This window comes from Hetaerina americana, unplaced genomic scaffold, assembly GCF_022747635.1.
Source record: "Hetaerina americana unplaced genomic scaffold, ioHetAmer1.1.p SCAF_2, whole genome shotgun sequence".
NCBI lineage: Eukaryota > Metazoa > Arthropoda > Insecta > Odonata > Calopterygidae > Hetaerina > Hetaerina americana.
In genome coordinates this window covers 80,121,370-80,135,031 of record NW_027286763.1, presented here as the reverse complement: position 1 = coordinate 80,135,031, position 13,662 = coordinate 80,121,370, and the positions used below count along the sequence as shown (strand labels likewise).

At 38.7% G+C, this 13,662-nt stretch overlaps 1 protein-coding gene across 1 annotated transcript in view; it reads left to right on the top strand.

Moving 5' to 3' along the window:
* LOC139688032 (scavenger receptor class B member 1-like) overlaps positions 1-13,662 on the top strand; it is a 208,836-nt gene that overhangs the window by 87,828 nt on the left and 107,346 nt on the right. The window contains exon 3 of the mRNA XM_071585434.1: positions 2,381-2,541. Coding sequence (XP_071441535.1) covers positions 2,381-2,541 — 161 coding nt within the window. The remainder of the gene's footprint in view (positions 1-2,380; positions 2,542-13,662) is intronic.

Genomic DNA, 13,662 nt, shown 5'->3' with positions numbered 1-13,662 from the left:
AATCCAGTGCGTTAACCATCACACATCAGGGTCGGGGGGCCAGTTCATTTCCCTGTGCCGGTTATGGTTTCCCAGGAAGACCGGGTATCAAAAAATCACAAAGCTTGGGTGAAGCTAAAGGTGCCCAGGGGCTTGCCTGGGAATCGAACTCGGGTCCTCTGGTCAGTAGTCCAACACTCTACCCCTGGACTACTGCGACCCACACACACACACACATACATATATATATATATATATATATATATATATATATATATATATATATATATATATATATATCAACTAATATATATTAACTTAGGCTCTATCCACGTGATTTACTTATGTGACTAATATCATTATTATATTAGAATGGTTGAGAACTTATACGTTCTACAAGGGCTACTCTGTTTCCAATTAAGAAAGAGAGAGAGCGCGTCTTTCGTCTTTGATTCTACTCATTCAAGACTGATCCAGCCCTGCAGAAAATGACACTGTGAACGATGTGACTATTGATATTTTTTATTAAAAATACTAAATTAACTAAATAATTTTTTCATTTTTTGAAAATGTATTTCATCCAAGGATTTACATTTTTCCAGTGTCTGTCTGTTTTTTGCGTCCTTTTTCTTTATACAAATGTGATTAGTGGGGAGATAGCTATTGTTTGCTAACAACGTACCTGTAAAGCCAGTGAATTGAAAATTTGTTAGGTCTATATTTAATTTTTTCCAGTTGAATTGCCCATCGAGTAATAGCAATAACTGCTATGATCAGTAAACGTCCTTCCCAAGTAGGGATTCTGAATTGTTGGACGACTTTTACCCGGTCTATTATACACGCTCCAGACATTGCTTAACGATTGGGAATATTTTTCAGCATACTAGAGGGAATTCTTTTGGAAGAGTAATCTGGGATAAAGCAGACTCAATCTATCGATCAGGGGTCCCACGTACTGTAACATGCTTCGAGAGAAAAGGAAAACATTGGAGCTAAAAAACAGCCAAATGAAAATTTATTTATCAAAATATTTCATCCATTCAAGAATGTCCTCAGTTTAAGTTTTCTCCCTAATTTAAAGCGTTATTGTAACTATTTCTGCGTGATCACTTTGCGGATAAGTGTAACCTCGTTCTTTCATCATTAATGCTATTTTGCTTTTGACCAAGATACTACAGCCGTCAGCTCGAGAGTTTTGAAGGTTAGGGGAGGATGGAGCTCAACTAATACTAACCCATGCGGGGCGTGTAATTCACGCAATCAGAATATGGTTGGACACTCTTTTGTCTGTGTGCCTATGGTTTCACGGAAGGATCCGGTCATCAAAAGATAATATGGGTGAACAATGCAACAATTTTAAAGTTTAAAAAAGTCATTCGCATTCACCGGGTAATATTTCACAAATTAAGAGGACGCCTCGGAAACTTAACTGGCTAAAGCACCTGGCCGGTCATCGAGGGATCTGGGTTCGCATTCCGATCATGGCGAATATTTTTTACGCTTGAAAAGTTTTGCATTGTAATGCAAGTCAGTGGATGAATCCGGTAAAGTAAGTATTGCAGCATCTCACTCAGATCTTTGCAATCGGATGGACCTAAGGGGGGTCATATTCACCCCGATTTGAATCCGCGCCCTCCGGTCGGTAGTCGAAAACGGTATCCACTGAACTACCTTTTCTGAAATGGTTGTAACATCAAAGAAACAATCCACGTCCCAATTGAAGAAGACAATTTTTTTCACAATCCTTAGGGTTAGAGGAGTCAGTATGGAAGAACGCATGATTATGGAAGGTCAAAATACATGTAAGCATCCAAAGACGTTGCAGCATGGAAGAATTTAATACAAGACCGTAAGTTTTATGTGATAAAATAATTAATTTTTAGTTTGTACATTCCATAAAGGATTGCGGTATATAATATGTATGTATTCTCTAAGCATGGATATTTTCATAAGATTTTCAAAAAAACCTGTTTTCCTAGCGTTACGGACACATTAAATAAAACCGAAATGTTTTATCAAAGAGTGCAATCACCTTGCAAAATAAATGATACACATTTTCCATTCTCCTAAGGCCCTTTTTCTAAGAGCAAGTCTCAAGTTCCGAATTCTTGAAATTTTACTTATTGCCTAAGTTTTATTAATGCTATTTGTTGTGTATTCTGCTTACTTAGTCCGGTAAAAACAATTCCAAATGGATGCATAGAGGGAAAATGGGCCATATATTTTGATTCTTTCCATCATTAGTGGGTTCCTTAAGGTTGATCTCTTTGATTGATCTGGTAAGATCCCCTCAAGATTGATCTGATATTGCATGTGTTCAGTTATTTAGAAATTACCCATTTCCTAAACCATTTAAAATTGTCCACACGTATGTCTATTCAGCCTTTCTTTTTTCCCGTAGAATCTTCGACTCAGGAATGGCACACTTGGATTCCATTACTGGCAGAAACCAGGTGTCATTCGGCTGACAAAGCTGTACATTTTCAACGTCACCAACCCCGATGGCTTCCTTAACAACTCAGAGAAGCCAAAACTCAACGAAATCGGTCCCTTCGTCTACAGGTGAGTGAGAAAAAAATACACTCGCACGCAATTGGAGTTTATAAGACAATTCCGCCGTCTGAAATTCCTTGCGGAGCTATTCTTTGCGAGATGAGTCCACCTGCCCCAAATGGACATTTTATGTGGGACATAAAATTGCGCATGTCCTTATAATGATTTAATTTTTACAAGATTTAATCCTCGCGTTCTCATAGCCTGTGACTCAATTTAGAGTTGAAGGTCAAAGGAAGAAAACGTCAGCGCAAAACTTGTGGCATTCAAAAATTTATTTTTCGACTTGTTTAGGACAAAGCTTGGCATATCAACCAACATTCAAATTTATCATAAGTAAAATTGATATTGATATATTATTATATAAAATTGATAAATATTTTTTTGTTTTATTTGATAATTAGTCTGAATTCCATTGATCCAATCCAGTTATAATGTATGGCAAGGAATATCACAATCATAATGACTAAAATCCGGGAAAATTGAAGTATTTGATGTATACTTTCGGATAATCAGAATTGTCTGGAAAAAGAAACGAACTGTTAGGCAGTTTTAATAGCCATGTAAGAATTGAAAGGTTTTGGGATGCTAAAATTTCAATGGGTGCAAGTTTTCTTAATGCAAGTTTTGATCTAAAAAATAAGTATGCCTCCTTGAAAAAGTAGATTCAATACTCAATCAACACTGCGAATGATAAATATCTTCCTATTCCTTTAATAATGAAAATTAAATTTAGACGTAAAATTGTGGGAAGTATGTCTAAAGATAAGGCTAATCGGAATTTTGTTATTTATTTTCTCGTTATAATTTGCCCATTCCTAGTTGCCTACTGGTTTATCGGTGGGGGTGGTACTTTATGGCGCTTCCTGAATGGCTGTTTTTTGGCCTCCAGAATTATCCATTTTTTCTATACTGCTTTTGGACTACCTTCCGGCATAGTTTAGCGAGCTATTTCGATCCACAGTCGTGAATCGCTACGCGATTACAATCGGCGAGGAGTTGAGTTTCCGTGTGAGTGAGTGACTGATCGATCGAGGAAGATAAATACTAATTTTAAGGGACTGTGCCCTCCACAATGATGGATAGACGTATACTTTTGCAAATACTGGCAGTTAGGAAGTGGGTTTGACCTATTGCGCTTATTGCAGCTTTTCAGGGAACGTGCAGGGTTGCTCGATTCTCTGTCGCCTTTGGACTTGTGGGTTTATGAGTGAACACTAACAAGTATATTCTACGTTGCTTACTATATGTACTCATAGACAATCTCCTGAACAAAAATTTGTTGATGTAAATCTTCCTCTCTGGCTAAGTCACTGCGAATTTTTTTAATGTAAAATTCGTAGTTGTTAATTTTCCTCAAAATTTTCCTTTATCCTATTTCGTGTTTTCCTTCCTTTCTCTTCCTTCCTCATTTGTCATTCTCTTTTCAAATTATCCTCGCTTATTTAATGTATTTTTCAGTGAATTTGTGCTATTTTGCATGCCTTTTATCATGATAATTTTCGTCTAACTTATCCGCTAGCTCAAATGTTTCCAACAGTCATGTACAGCGTGTTTCTGTAGTTACATCTCCCAGTTGTCCTGCTTTTCCAAATAGCAATATTCATCATGCGCCGATTTGCGCATTACACACAGGGGAGTCTATGTGCAACGAAACTTAAACGAAGCGTGGCAGTGCATGTACTGTTAAAATGGCGCTTAACCAAGCAGTACTCCATGCTCTTTCAGAATGAAATTTGGTCTTGTCTATCATGTACGTACAAATGTTTCCTTTGTTGCCCCTGAGGAGAAGAGTGATCCAAATGAAATGCTTCATCGTTCAAAACTTGGATTCAATTCGACTGAAATATATAAATTACCCAGAGCCACACTACAACCTAAATATCATGTGTTCCATTTGATATGTTATTGTGATACTTGGTGAGTAAATTCACTCATGTCATCATGTTGAAAATATTGTGTTAAACATGTAACTTAACTTGACAAGGAATTCACGTCAAATTACCATTCAGTGTTTCCTCATCGTCGCATTTATCTGATTTTAAGTTCTCACGTCTATGTCTCATCATGCTGCATTTCCGGGTGAGGGATAGATTGTATCTAGCCATAAGTTGATTTACTTAAAGCGTTCAAGGAGATGTTAGCATGCGCATTTCAATTTTTATGCAGAATTTTTCATCGATCGTGCTTGAAATAATCATGAAATGCCTCCTTGACCTTAGCCGCCGCAGACCCTATTTGTAGAAGTTGAAGGTGACACTTTCCTGGGCCGTGATGCAGCATGCCGCCGGCGTCAAACACGATGCTCGTCGGGATAATGCATTCCCACTTTCCGGAGTGCCTTGTTTCATTTGACATTGTGTCATTGACGATGCGTAAAAAGCGTCATACCGTGCTTGCCGTACTCATTAAGGGAGAATCACCCCCGTGCTCTTAGTGCCTTTCCTTTAGAAGCTTCGAGGATTACGGCCGGCTCGAATGTAAGGAATTTCTAGGTATTTCTTTTAAATTTCATTCCTATGGTGACGATTTCATTTCCAAGCGGTCATAAAATTACTAGAAAAACCAAACACACCCGATTGCTTACGAGACACGGGGCTCGTCGTTGTGCAACTCCATAAAGTGGCGTGACTATCCGAGTGAAATATTTATCTAAAATCTGTGACGCTTAGCTTTCGTCGTAAGTGAGAAAACATTTTTTTTGCCTTCTTTGGCTTATTTTAATTCTTAGCCAACTTTCGTGAGATTCCATTTTATTGAAGAGAAGACTTGGCTGAAGTGACTAGATAAATGCAGGCTCTTTAAAATCGCCTCTCTAGCAGTGTCCATAATATTAGGTGTCGGAGTAGAGGGCGATTTTGTCGTCATTTTCATATTCACGTGAAAATAATGGATAGGCGTCAAGGGAAATCGTATGACTGTAAAAATTTGTGTACATCCTTTGATGCTTAGTAGTAATTTTTATTTACAACTTCGAAAGCGGTAAGGACAACGTGTTCGTGCTTGTCCATTTCGCTTTTAGTATCTCTCATGCCCGCGTTACTCGATCTATTCAACCTATACTCTACTCCATAATTTTCTTACTGCTAACGGTTGTTTGCAAAAAAGTGATAAATAATGAAATAGATAATTCTTGTTTAAAAATGGGGTAGTGGAAGTCATTTCATCTGTCTCCCCCTCTAGGTTCAATATTTAGATGGCCTCCTTACACCGATCGGGTCGTTGGATTTGCATCTCATGTAACACCTTAGCACTCGGCATCGATTTGCTCTGGTACACGCAAACGGGTGAAAATTTAAGAACCGTGGTTCCTATTTATCCGCGATGGAGAATTTGTGAGGATGTTACGCCATGTAACTTCTTAGAAATCTTCTACCATCACTTAAAACGTATACGAGAAGTATTGTTAGTATATTGAATACAGAAAATAAAGACGATACTGTTGCAACTTTTTCTATTTAAAGTGAGTGTTTATTTTGCGCCCTCGACTTATTTTTCTTCGGAATCCCTTTACATGTTTTCAGATCCATAAATAAAGGCGTCACTTCTCATTAAGGGAGAATTTCACCTTTCCTTTCAAAGCTACGAGGATTACGGCCGGCCGAATGGTGAGACATGTCTAGGTGTTTCTTTGAACATTCGGGAGCCATGAAGCGCTTCAATAGGTATCGATGGCTGCCCATTGTCCTATTAATTTTTTCGAAGGAGACTTCGACCGAATTCTGCTGGTTTCGTTTGTCATTGCGTGTGGCCTAACCTTCATGGCGTACCAGAGATTTCGACGCCCGATGACAATGCCTACTGCAGAAAATTGCAATGTCTCGAATCAAACTCAAGCGTTATACTTTAACATAAAACATTAAAGCCCTTCTGATTTTGCTCAAAACTTGGCATGCAGTCTTAAATGACGCTGTGTTTAGATTTATGGCAGTTCTATCTATCGACACATGGTTCCCCTAAATCATACTTTGACATAAGAAATAATAATTTGCTTTTCGCATCAATGCAAAATGGTTTCTTTTCTCCCTGAAAATTTACTAAAACTAAGTCTTTGCTCAATATTTGAACGGATAATGGTTTTTCATGAACCTAAAGTTTGTGTACCCCAGTCAATTTAATCATTTTTCGGTCCTTTCTCTCTGAATGCAAAATTCACCATATGTAATCCAACACATTTACTTAGCTGTCATTTTACTCTTGAAGTATGCCTATTCAAAACATTTTATCTACGTTTTATTTGGACCTTCTTTACAACTTAATATGCACTCTAATGCACAAATTTAAGTAAATTAGATGTGCCATTTCACAAATAGTTAAATAGAAGATTCATTATATGATGAATGATGTAATGAACATAAATTCATAATTGAATTTGGATTGGCGATATTAAACTCCTCATAGACTTGCATTTCCGTTTGTATCCTAGTTGTACGTTTTCTGCGAAAGTTGTGCGTTTCATAAATTTCATAAGGCTTTGTGAAATTCTTGCTAAACAGCAATTAATGCGGACCTGATTACTTCACCATGGAATTTCGTAACCGGAGTAGTTTAAAACAATGGATAAGTATTGTTTCAGTGATGCAGTGATGATATTTTTTTAAAATCATATAATTATTATTATATAGTAATCTTATCCCCGGGTTACGTCCTTTGCAGTATCCATTGACCTTCGTCGAATGCACGAGCAATTATTTTTAATGTGTCAAAATGCAAATAAACCGAAATATTTACGAAAACGAATATTTACGAAAACATCACTTAAACAAGTTGAACCACTCAATTCACCTTCTAATTGATACGCCGCGCAGTTGCGAAGATTTATTTTTTCTTCATGTCTGGGCAGAATATCTGCAGCATGTTTGGGCTCTTATCCTCTCCTTAATCTCTTGCACAGTATTTGTTGTTCTTGCTGTTGCGTGGCAGTTTGCCTCGGCATAGTGGACCTGTGCGATAAAACTTTTTGAAATATTGGTTGAAGAAATTTTTTGAATGTTTTAATTAATTTTATTGTCGTCGCGATGTTAGCTATAGTAAGCTTTCTGAAGAGTGTTTACCCGTTTGCTTACGTTTTGCGATTAATGCGATGTTTTATGTTTAGGTGGTAATAGTTTATGTATCGAATCGTGCCGAAATCTCAGACATTTTGAGGCTGTTCTTAATTTACATAATGATTTTGAGGGGCAAGGGGGGGGGGGGTACCGTTTCAGTTACGCTTCCTTACCGCGGGTGGGGAAGGTTTTAGGAGAAATCTGCGTCAGGTTTGTTACTGCATTATTTCAGCAATCGTTTTTGAAGGAAGGATTTCAATTATTCTTGTTCATACAAAGAGCATATCGCGCAAATTCTCACTAGTGAAATCATCACTTCAGAGTTATTTCAGTAGGGCATTTAATAAACTATTAAAAGAGCTTCGAGATAGCAGTTGTATTGAATCAATGTATTCTGATTATATTGAAATGTAAAACAAGTTGTCAATGAGGGTAGTGTACTTATTTTAGAGCAGACACGTGATTGGGATACATTCGTGGGAGAAGCCATCGTCAACCATTAATGAGCTTCTTTTTTTCCTCAGAAAAAGGTCTAGGTTCATGTATTTGGCGGTAATTACTTAACATGAGGGAGATGGGGGGTTCATATGTTACTGATTCTTACAAACGTAGGTGGGGTAAAAAAATAATTCCAAACAATATTATGTTTTTTTAAGAACGACTTCTCTTAGGATGAAAATTGAAATCTCCCCCCGCGAACTCAGGCGAGGAAGGCGATGGCGGCAGCGGAGGCTGTCGGTGCTTGCTTGAGTACAAACGGGTTGCGCGTTGCACCTACTTACGTGTGCATAACGGACTCGTGGGAGAAGTGGGTGGGTGTTTATTTGCCGCGGCGGAATGAGGGTGGTTGGGTGGGTGGGCGGTAAATGGGGGAAGGTTCCGCGGGAATAGCGGGCAGGGATGGAGGAGGAGGAGGAGTCTGTCGGTCGGCCGGTGGGGCGACGGCGATAACTCGTTTGACGCAACGGAGTCAAGGGTGGTTGTTGGCTTCGAGTTGGATTGCAGGAAGTGGGAGTCCCCGAGAGGCGAACGGCGGGGTTCAGAACCCGATCCACTGCGGAGCCGGTGTCGTCGGCGATCCCCCCACCCCGGCGGAAATTCTTATTTTGATGGAAAAAAGAATTAGACATCGGTGCATGTGTTTGAGCATGATTTTATTGTTCCTATTTTTAGCGAAACAAATATGTGCATGAGCTCCCAACCCTTTTTGCAAAAAAGTTTTGTTTTCCCTTGTTTCTTGGTTAATCCCTTCATTTATTCACACAACTGGGCAGCTATAACAAATGTAGTTGTGTGAAATTAGTCGGAAAAATGTGTTGATTGCTCAGAATGTCTATATTATTATACAGACATAATAAAAGTAAAGAGTTTTCATCAATTGCCGTGCCGTTTTCATCAACTGATTTTGGAGATAAGAGCTTATTCGATGCACTAATCATCGACATCATTTTTTAATCAACAAGAATTGTTATGCATATGGAGAAGTATGGTGGGTGGTCTCTGACCTTACCGCAGAATGATCCTCATATCCTGAATGAATATTTACGAAAGACGTTTCTAGGGAACGGTTACAGTGGATGTACCAGTTACAGCAACAGGAAAATTATATAGAGATTACGTTTACATTTAATTTTGGACTATTTTGGATACACGTGAAATATTTTAGTTTCCCCGCATTAAACGCAAGGGTCCCTCCTACCGCATTTGTGATGTAGAGGTATTTTTTTCTGAACCTTAGATTATAATAATTGCACCGTAAATATAATCAAATGTATAACTTGTATCGGGTTTTGAAATAAAAGCATAAATGTCCGTAAAATCAAAGGGAGTGTGACGAGAAAACTCAATTCACACGTTGCCCAAAGCTGAAGTGCGTGCATCATTGGGAGTGAAGCTTGTTTCTCGTGTGCATTCTGATTATCGCTACTTCTCGAATGGCACTAGTAAATTGAGAGCTACCCCGTATTTACTCTGAAGGGTCAGTTACCATCCCATCGTCCATTGAAACGAAGTATCAAATATTTATGAAATATACACCCGGGAGTAGGTGACACCCTCGAACTTGAAATAATAACTCATAGCAAACCTATAGCAGGAGTTCCCCACTTAATTAGATTGGCACATTTAGCCATTTCAGATTTCTATCTTCCTTCCCAGAGTGCCGTTTAAAGAAAATAATTGATTGCCGTGGCTGTACTATGTGATAAGTTATTGGGGTCATTTATGTTGCATATTTCTCAGAAATGCCTGGTACGTAATCAGTCGTCTCAATAGTAAGAAAAAGGAATTTCACGAACGGACTAATTTTTTTTTTTATATTTTGAGTAATTAGTTGAAAAATAAGAAAAAAAGATTCGATTTGTAATCACACAAGGTTAAGTTTATTAATTTTGTTAAGTACAGCGTATGGTCACTTAATAGAATTATATGCACTACTTCCAACTTACTAAGTGTTGCGTCTGAAACCAGTAGCAAAACGTTTATTGTATATTTCATGCGTGGAAATACCCCCGTCTCACTTGGCAACAATTTTTCTACTATCGGAATCGATCGGAATTTAGTTATTTAGAAATTTGATTTTGTATAGGTTTATTCCTTTCAATTTCTTTTATGATTTTCTAACGCCTTCATTCAATCAGTGTGTCTGTAAGCGACTTACACAATGGCTCGCGAGAAACTGTTTGGAGTTACTGATGCGTTAATCGCGCGTTTGGAACTGACACCACTCGATTGATGAAATTGTGAGAAATGAGCTTTCTACCGCGAGGACCATTTGGAGGACATAGTTATAATTATTGTTAATTTTCCGCATGAATATTTTCGGGAATTTTAAATGGATGTCATTTAAAAGAGTCTAAGAAGTTCCATTCTAACCCTTATCTTGGAATATAATAGTATTTCGACACGATGCGCTGCGGCAGGATGGAAGCTTATGGCCTGGCACTAATTTTCATCTCAGCTACAACGCTCCTAATTACAAGGAGACAACTCCCGTCTCAGGGACCAAGTTTACATTCCGCTTCGGCGCCCTTTGTTAATGGCGGTTACTTCTCCCCAGTTAGTTCTCGTTAAGTTGCATCCGAAAACTAGCACAAATGCCGAACGTGTGGTTTAATTTCCACGTATCTTGCCCGACAATTTGTTGGCTGTTGGATTCCCAGCAAACGAACTCAGATTATGCGGACTTTGCAGTGGTCCGAGAGAGTTTTGGTTTACATTTGCAATGAAACACACTCCTTATGAGTGTAGTGATTAGCTGTTCCTTCCTTCGTCGCGAATGAAGTCAAAAAACAGTTACAATCTTGCTGCTATTGCTTGTAACTGTGTATTCACCAAGAAAAGTGTCGTAACTCTACGAAAAACTTCTTCTATTCAACTTGAACTATTCTGTGCTTAACGATCGTCAGTGAACGTCTTCCATTTCATTTTCAATCGTTCCCTAACAACCTAACATCATTTTTCAATGAATTTAGATATTTTCATTCGACATTGTCTAGTATGTGTGAATGGAACCCTGCTATTGGCTACCTGCCACTTCAATTTGGATCGGTCTGTGTTTACAATTAGAAGGGTTAGTTATGTATAGTTCTTACTTGGCCTCTAACTTAGGAATAAGATTACAACCGGGAAAGACATGGTCTGGTCACCTGAGGGTACGAGGGAAACCTGATGAAACCTCGTACAATACTTTATTTGAGCCACATGTTCGAAATAAGAATTTTTATCTTACGAGTTACATTAGTAATTAGTCAGTACTTGTGCCATATTTGATTGAGTTTCCCTGAATTCCTACCCCTAGTTCTGTTGTCTAGTCTTCTACCTTTTGGTGTACTGCTTGCATATACCTACCTCATTTAATATGCTGAAAGTCATACATGTTTTCCTTTAAGTGATTCACTCGACGTTCTGGTATTTCTTGATCTCCTATGCGATTATCTCTGATGGAAAATTCATGTATGCTTTTCAGTATTCCTGTTTGCAATTTCCTGCATTCCACGGCCCGCATTAATGCAAAATTTTGGAAAAAAACAATGGTAATGTGTACAAATTCGCTACGAAAAAAAAGATAAAATTAATCCTTTGGACCTGTCGCCGGCCTTTCTCTTCCTTCGCAATATTTTCCGCAGGCCGCCACCGGCGACCGCTTCTCTCGCTTCCACGCCCAAGACCCCTCACCGTGACGCACTGTTCACGCGGCACCACACGACTCACGTTTTATATGGACTTGACCCTTGAGATGCGATATACCAGAGAAACCCACTCGTGCATCTAAGCGTGGACGAACCGACTGCACGGAAAAAATGTCCGTGGGGAAGGGGAGCACGGTGAAATTTTTCCCGGTCATCGAGTCGTGACGTCGGAAACGCAGGACTGTCCCCGAATTTCCGCTATCCGGCGACCAGCGACCCCTGGCGTTCTCTCTAGAAACGCATGGTTAACCGCATCCGATGGGCAAATCTTTCTTGGCTAGTCAATGGGATGTAGAAGTTTACTTATTCACCAAATGTACTGCTGGAGATAAGTATATGTATCCACCCGATTGAAATTAGTGAATAACTACTCATTTAGAAAATTTCCTCTGGTCTTAACGGAACAATCGCGGTCGACGTTATACCGTTCCGACTTAATTTTAATCCTTAATTCATTTACTTCTCAGTCACTGACGTAATCTGAAAGGAAAAACAGAAGGTATTTATTTATTTACCTTAGTCCGAAAACAGCACTTTTTGACCTTTACATCGGACCAGTGAAACAATTGAGACGATTACAAACACCCAAGCCCTAGGTTGAGGAAAACCCACCCAGGCGGGAATCATGGACCCTTGGATTGGCAGACGTGGACTTTACCCCGCTGCCACCGAGGCCGACCAATGTGTATGGTGTAATGTATGGTAATATGTATTCAATTCGTCTTAAAGTTACGAGTATATTTCAATCCGAGTTATTTTAAATCTTCACGGTTCACGTAAAGAAAATTTCGATTTTATTCAGAAGAATTTATTTTGGCTACCACTTAGCTTTAACTTTGTAGTTACTTGGAGTCTCATGTTTTCTGTTTAAATCTGGTACTAGTTATTTAAGCAACCAAAGGAACTGTTTTTGTTCCATTCATTGTCGTAATCAACTCAATGGGAGTGACATAATTAGGATATCGCCAGATGGGTAAGGTTATAGGACAGATTAAAGATTCCTCACTTCCAAAGAGATCCTTCTGGGTGACCCTACACCTTCGGTGGGGTTATATCCCTGTTGTTAAAAAATTAAAGGGGCCATGATTCGTGAAGAAATCACCGCCTCCCATTCACTGCGAGAGTTTGAAAGGCGAGCGAAAAAGATTAATACGAGCGTAGCAAATTATACATTTTCAAGACTCCCGCCAACAGTCGCGAAAGGTTTTCAAACCGGATGGATCTAACTAGCTCATTGACCATGTTCACATAGCCTATTAAACTTGTCTCTGTACTCGCAGGCGTTAGTATTAGCCAGAACACATCGCCTAACTCTGGGAAAAAAGTGGCACACTTCCTTTCATTCACCTACTAATATGAGGAAATCCTCAACTCTACGAAATCCTGAAAAATCCCGAAATGTATCAACATGTTAATGTGATCGTGCGGTTTTTTAGTTTTACTTTGAAATTACTGCATAAAAGGCGACTTTAAAACAATCAGTACCATAGAAAAAAATTTCTAGCTTAGATATTTTGGTGCAGCATCAGGAAATGTATGCATTTCTCATTTTAATTTATTTTTGATTTAAATGCAATCGCAAATATTTTTGACAAAAATATTTGCGATTGCATTTAACCTTTTTATATTCGGACCTTTTTAAGCGGTTTACTGACGGATACAATTTAGATATGTTCATAGTATTCGTAATCTTCGTCTGCATAGGATGGCAAGTATTGTTCCAGGCAGTAAACTCGAAAAAAAATCGGGGATATTTTTATGTCGGACCGGAGGACCTGGAATTAAATCTACGACTCCTTCTCTATGTATGCAAATTATGTATTTTTTAAAACATGCGCTTCAGAATTACGGATATATGCCGTGTATTCGTGCAACTGTGCTACCGCAGAGCT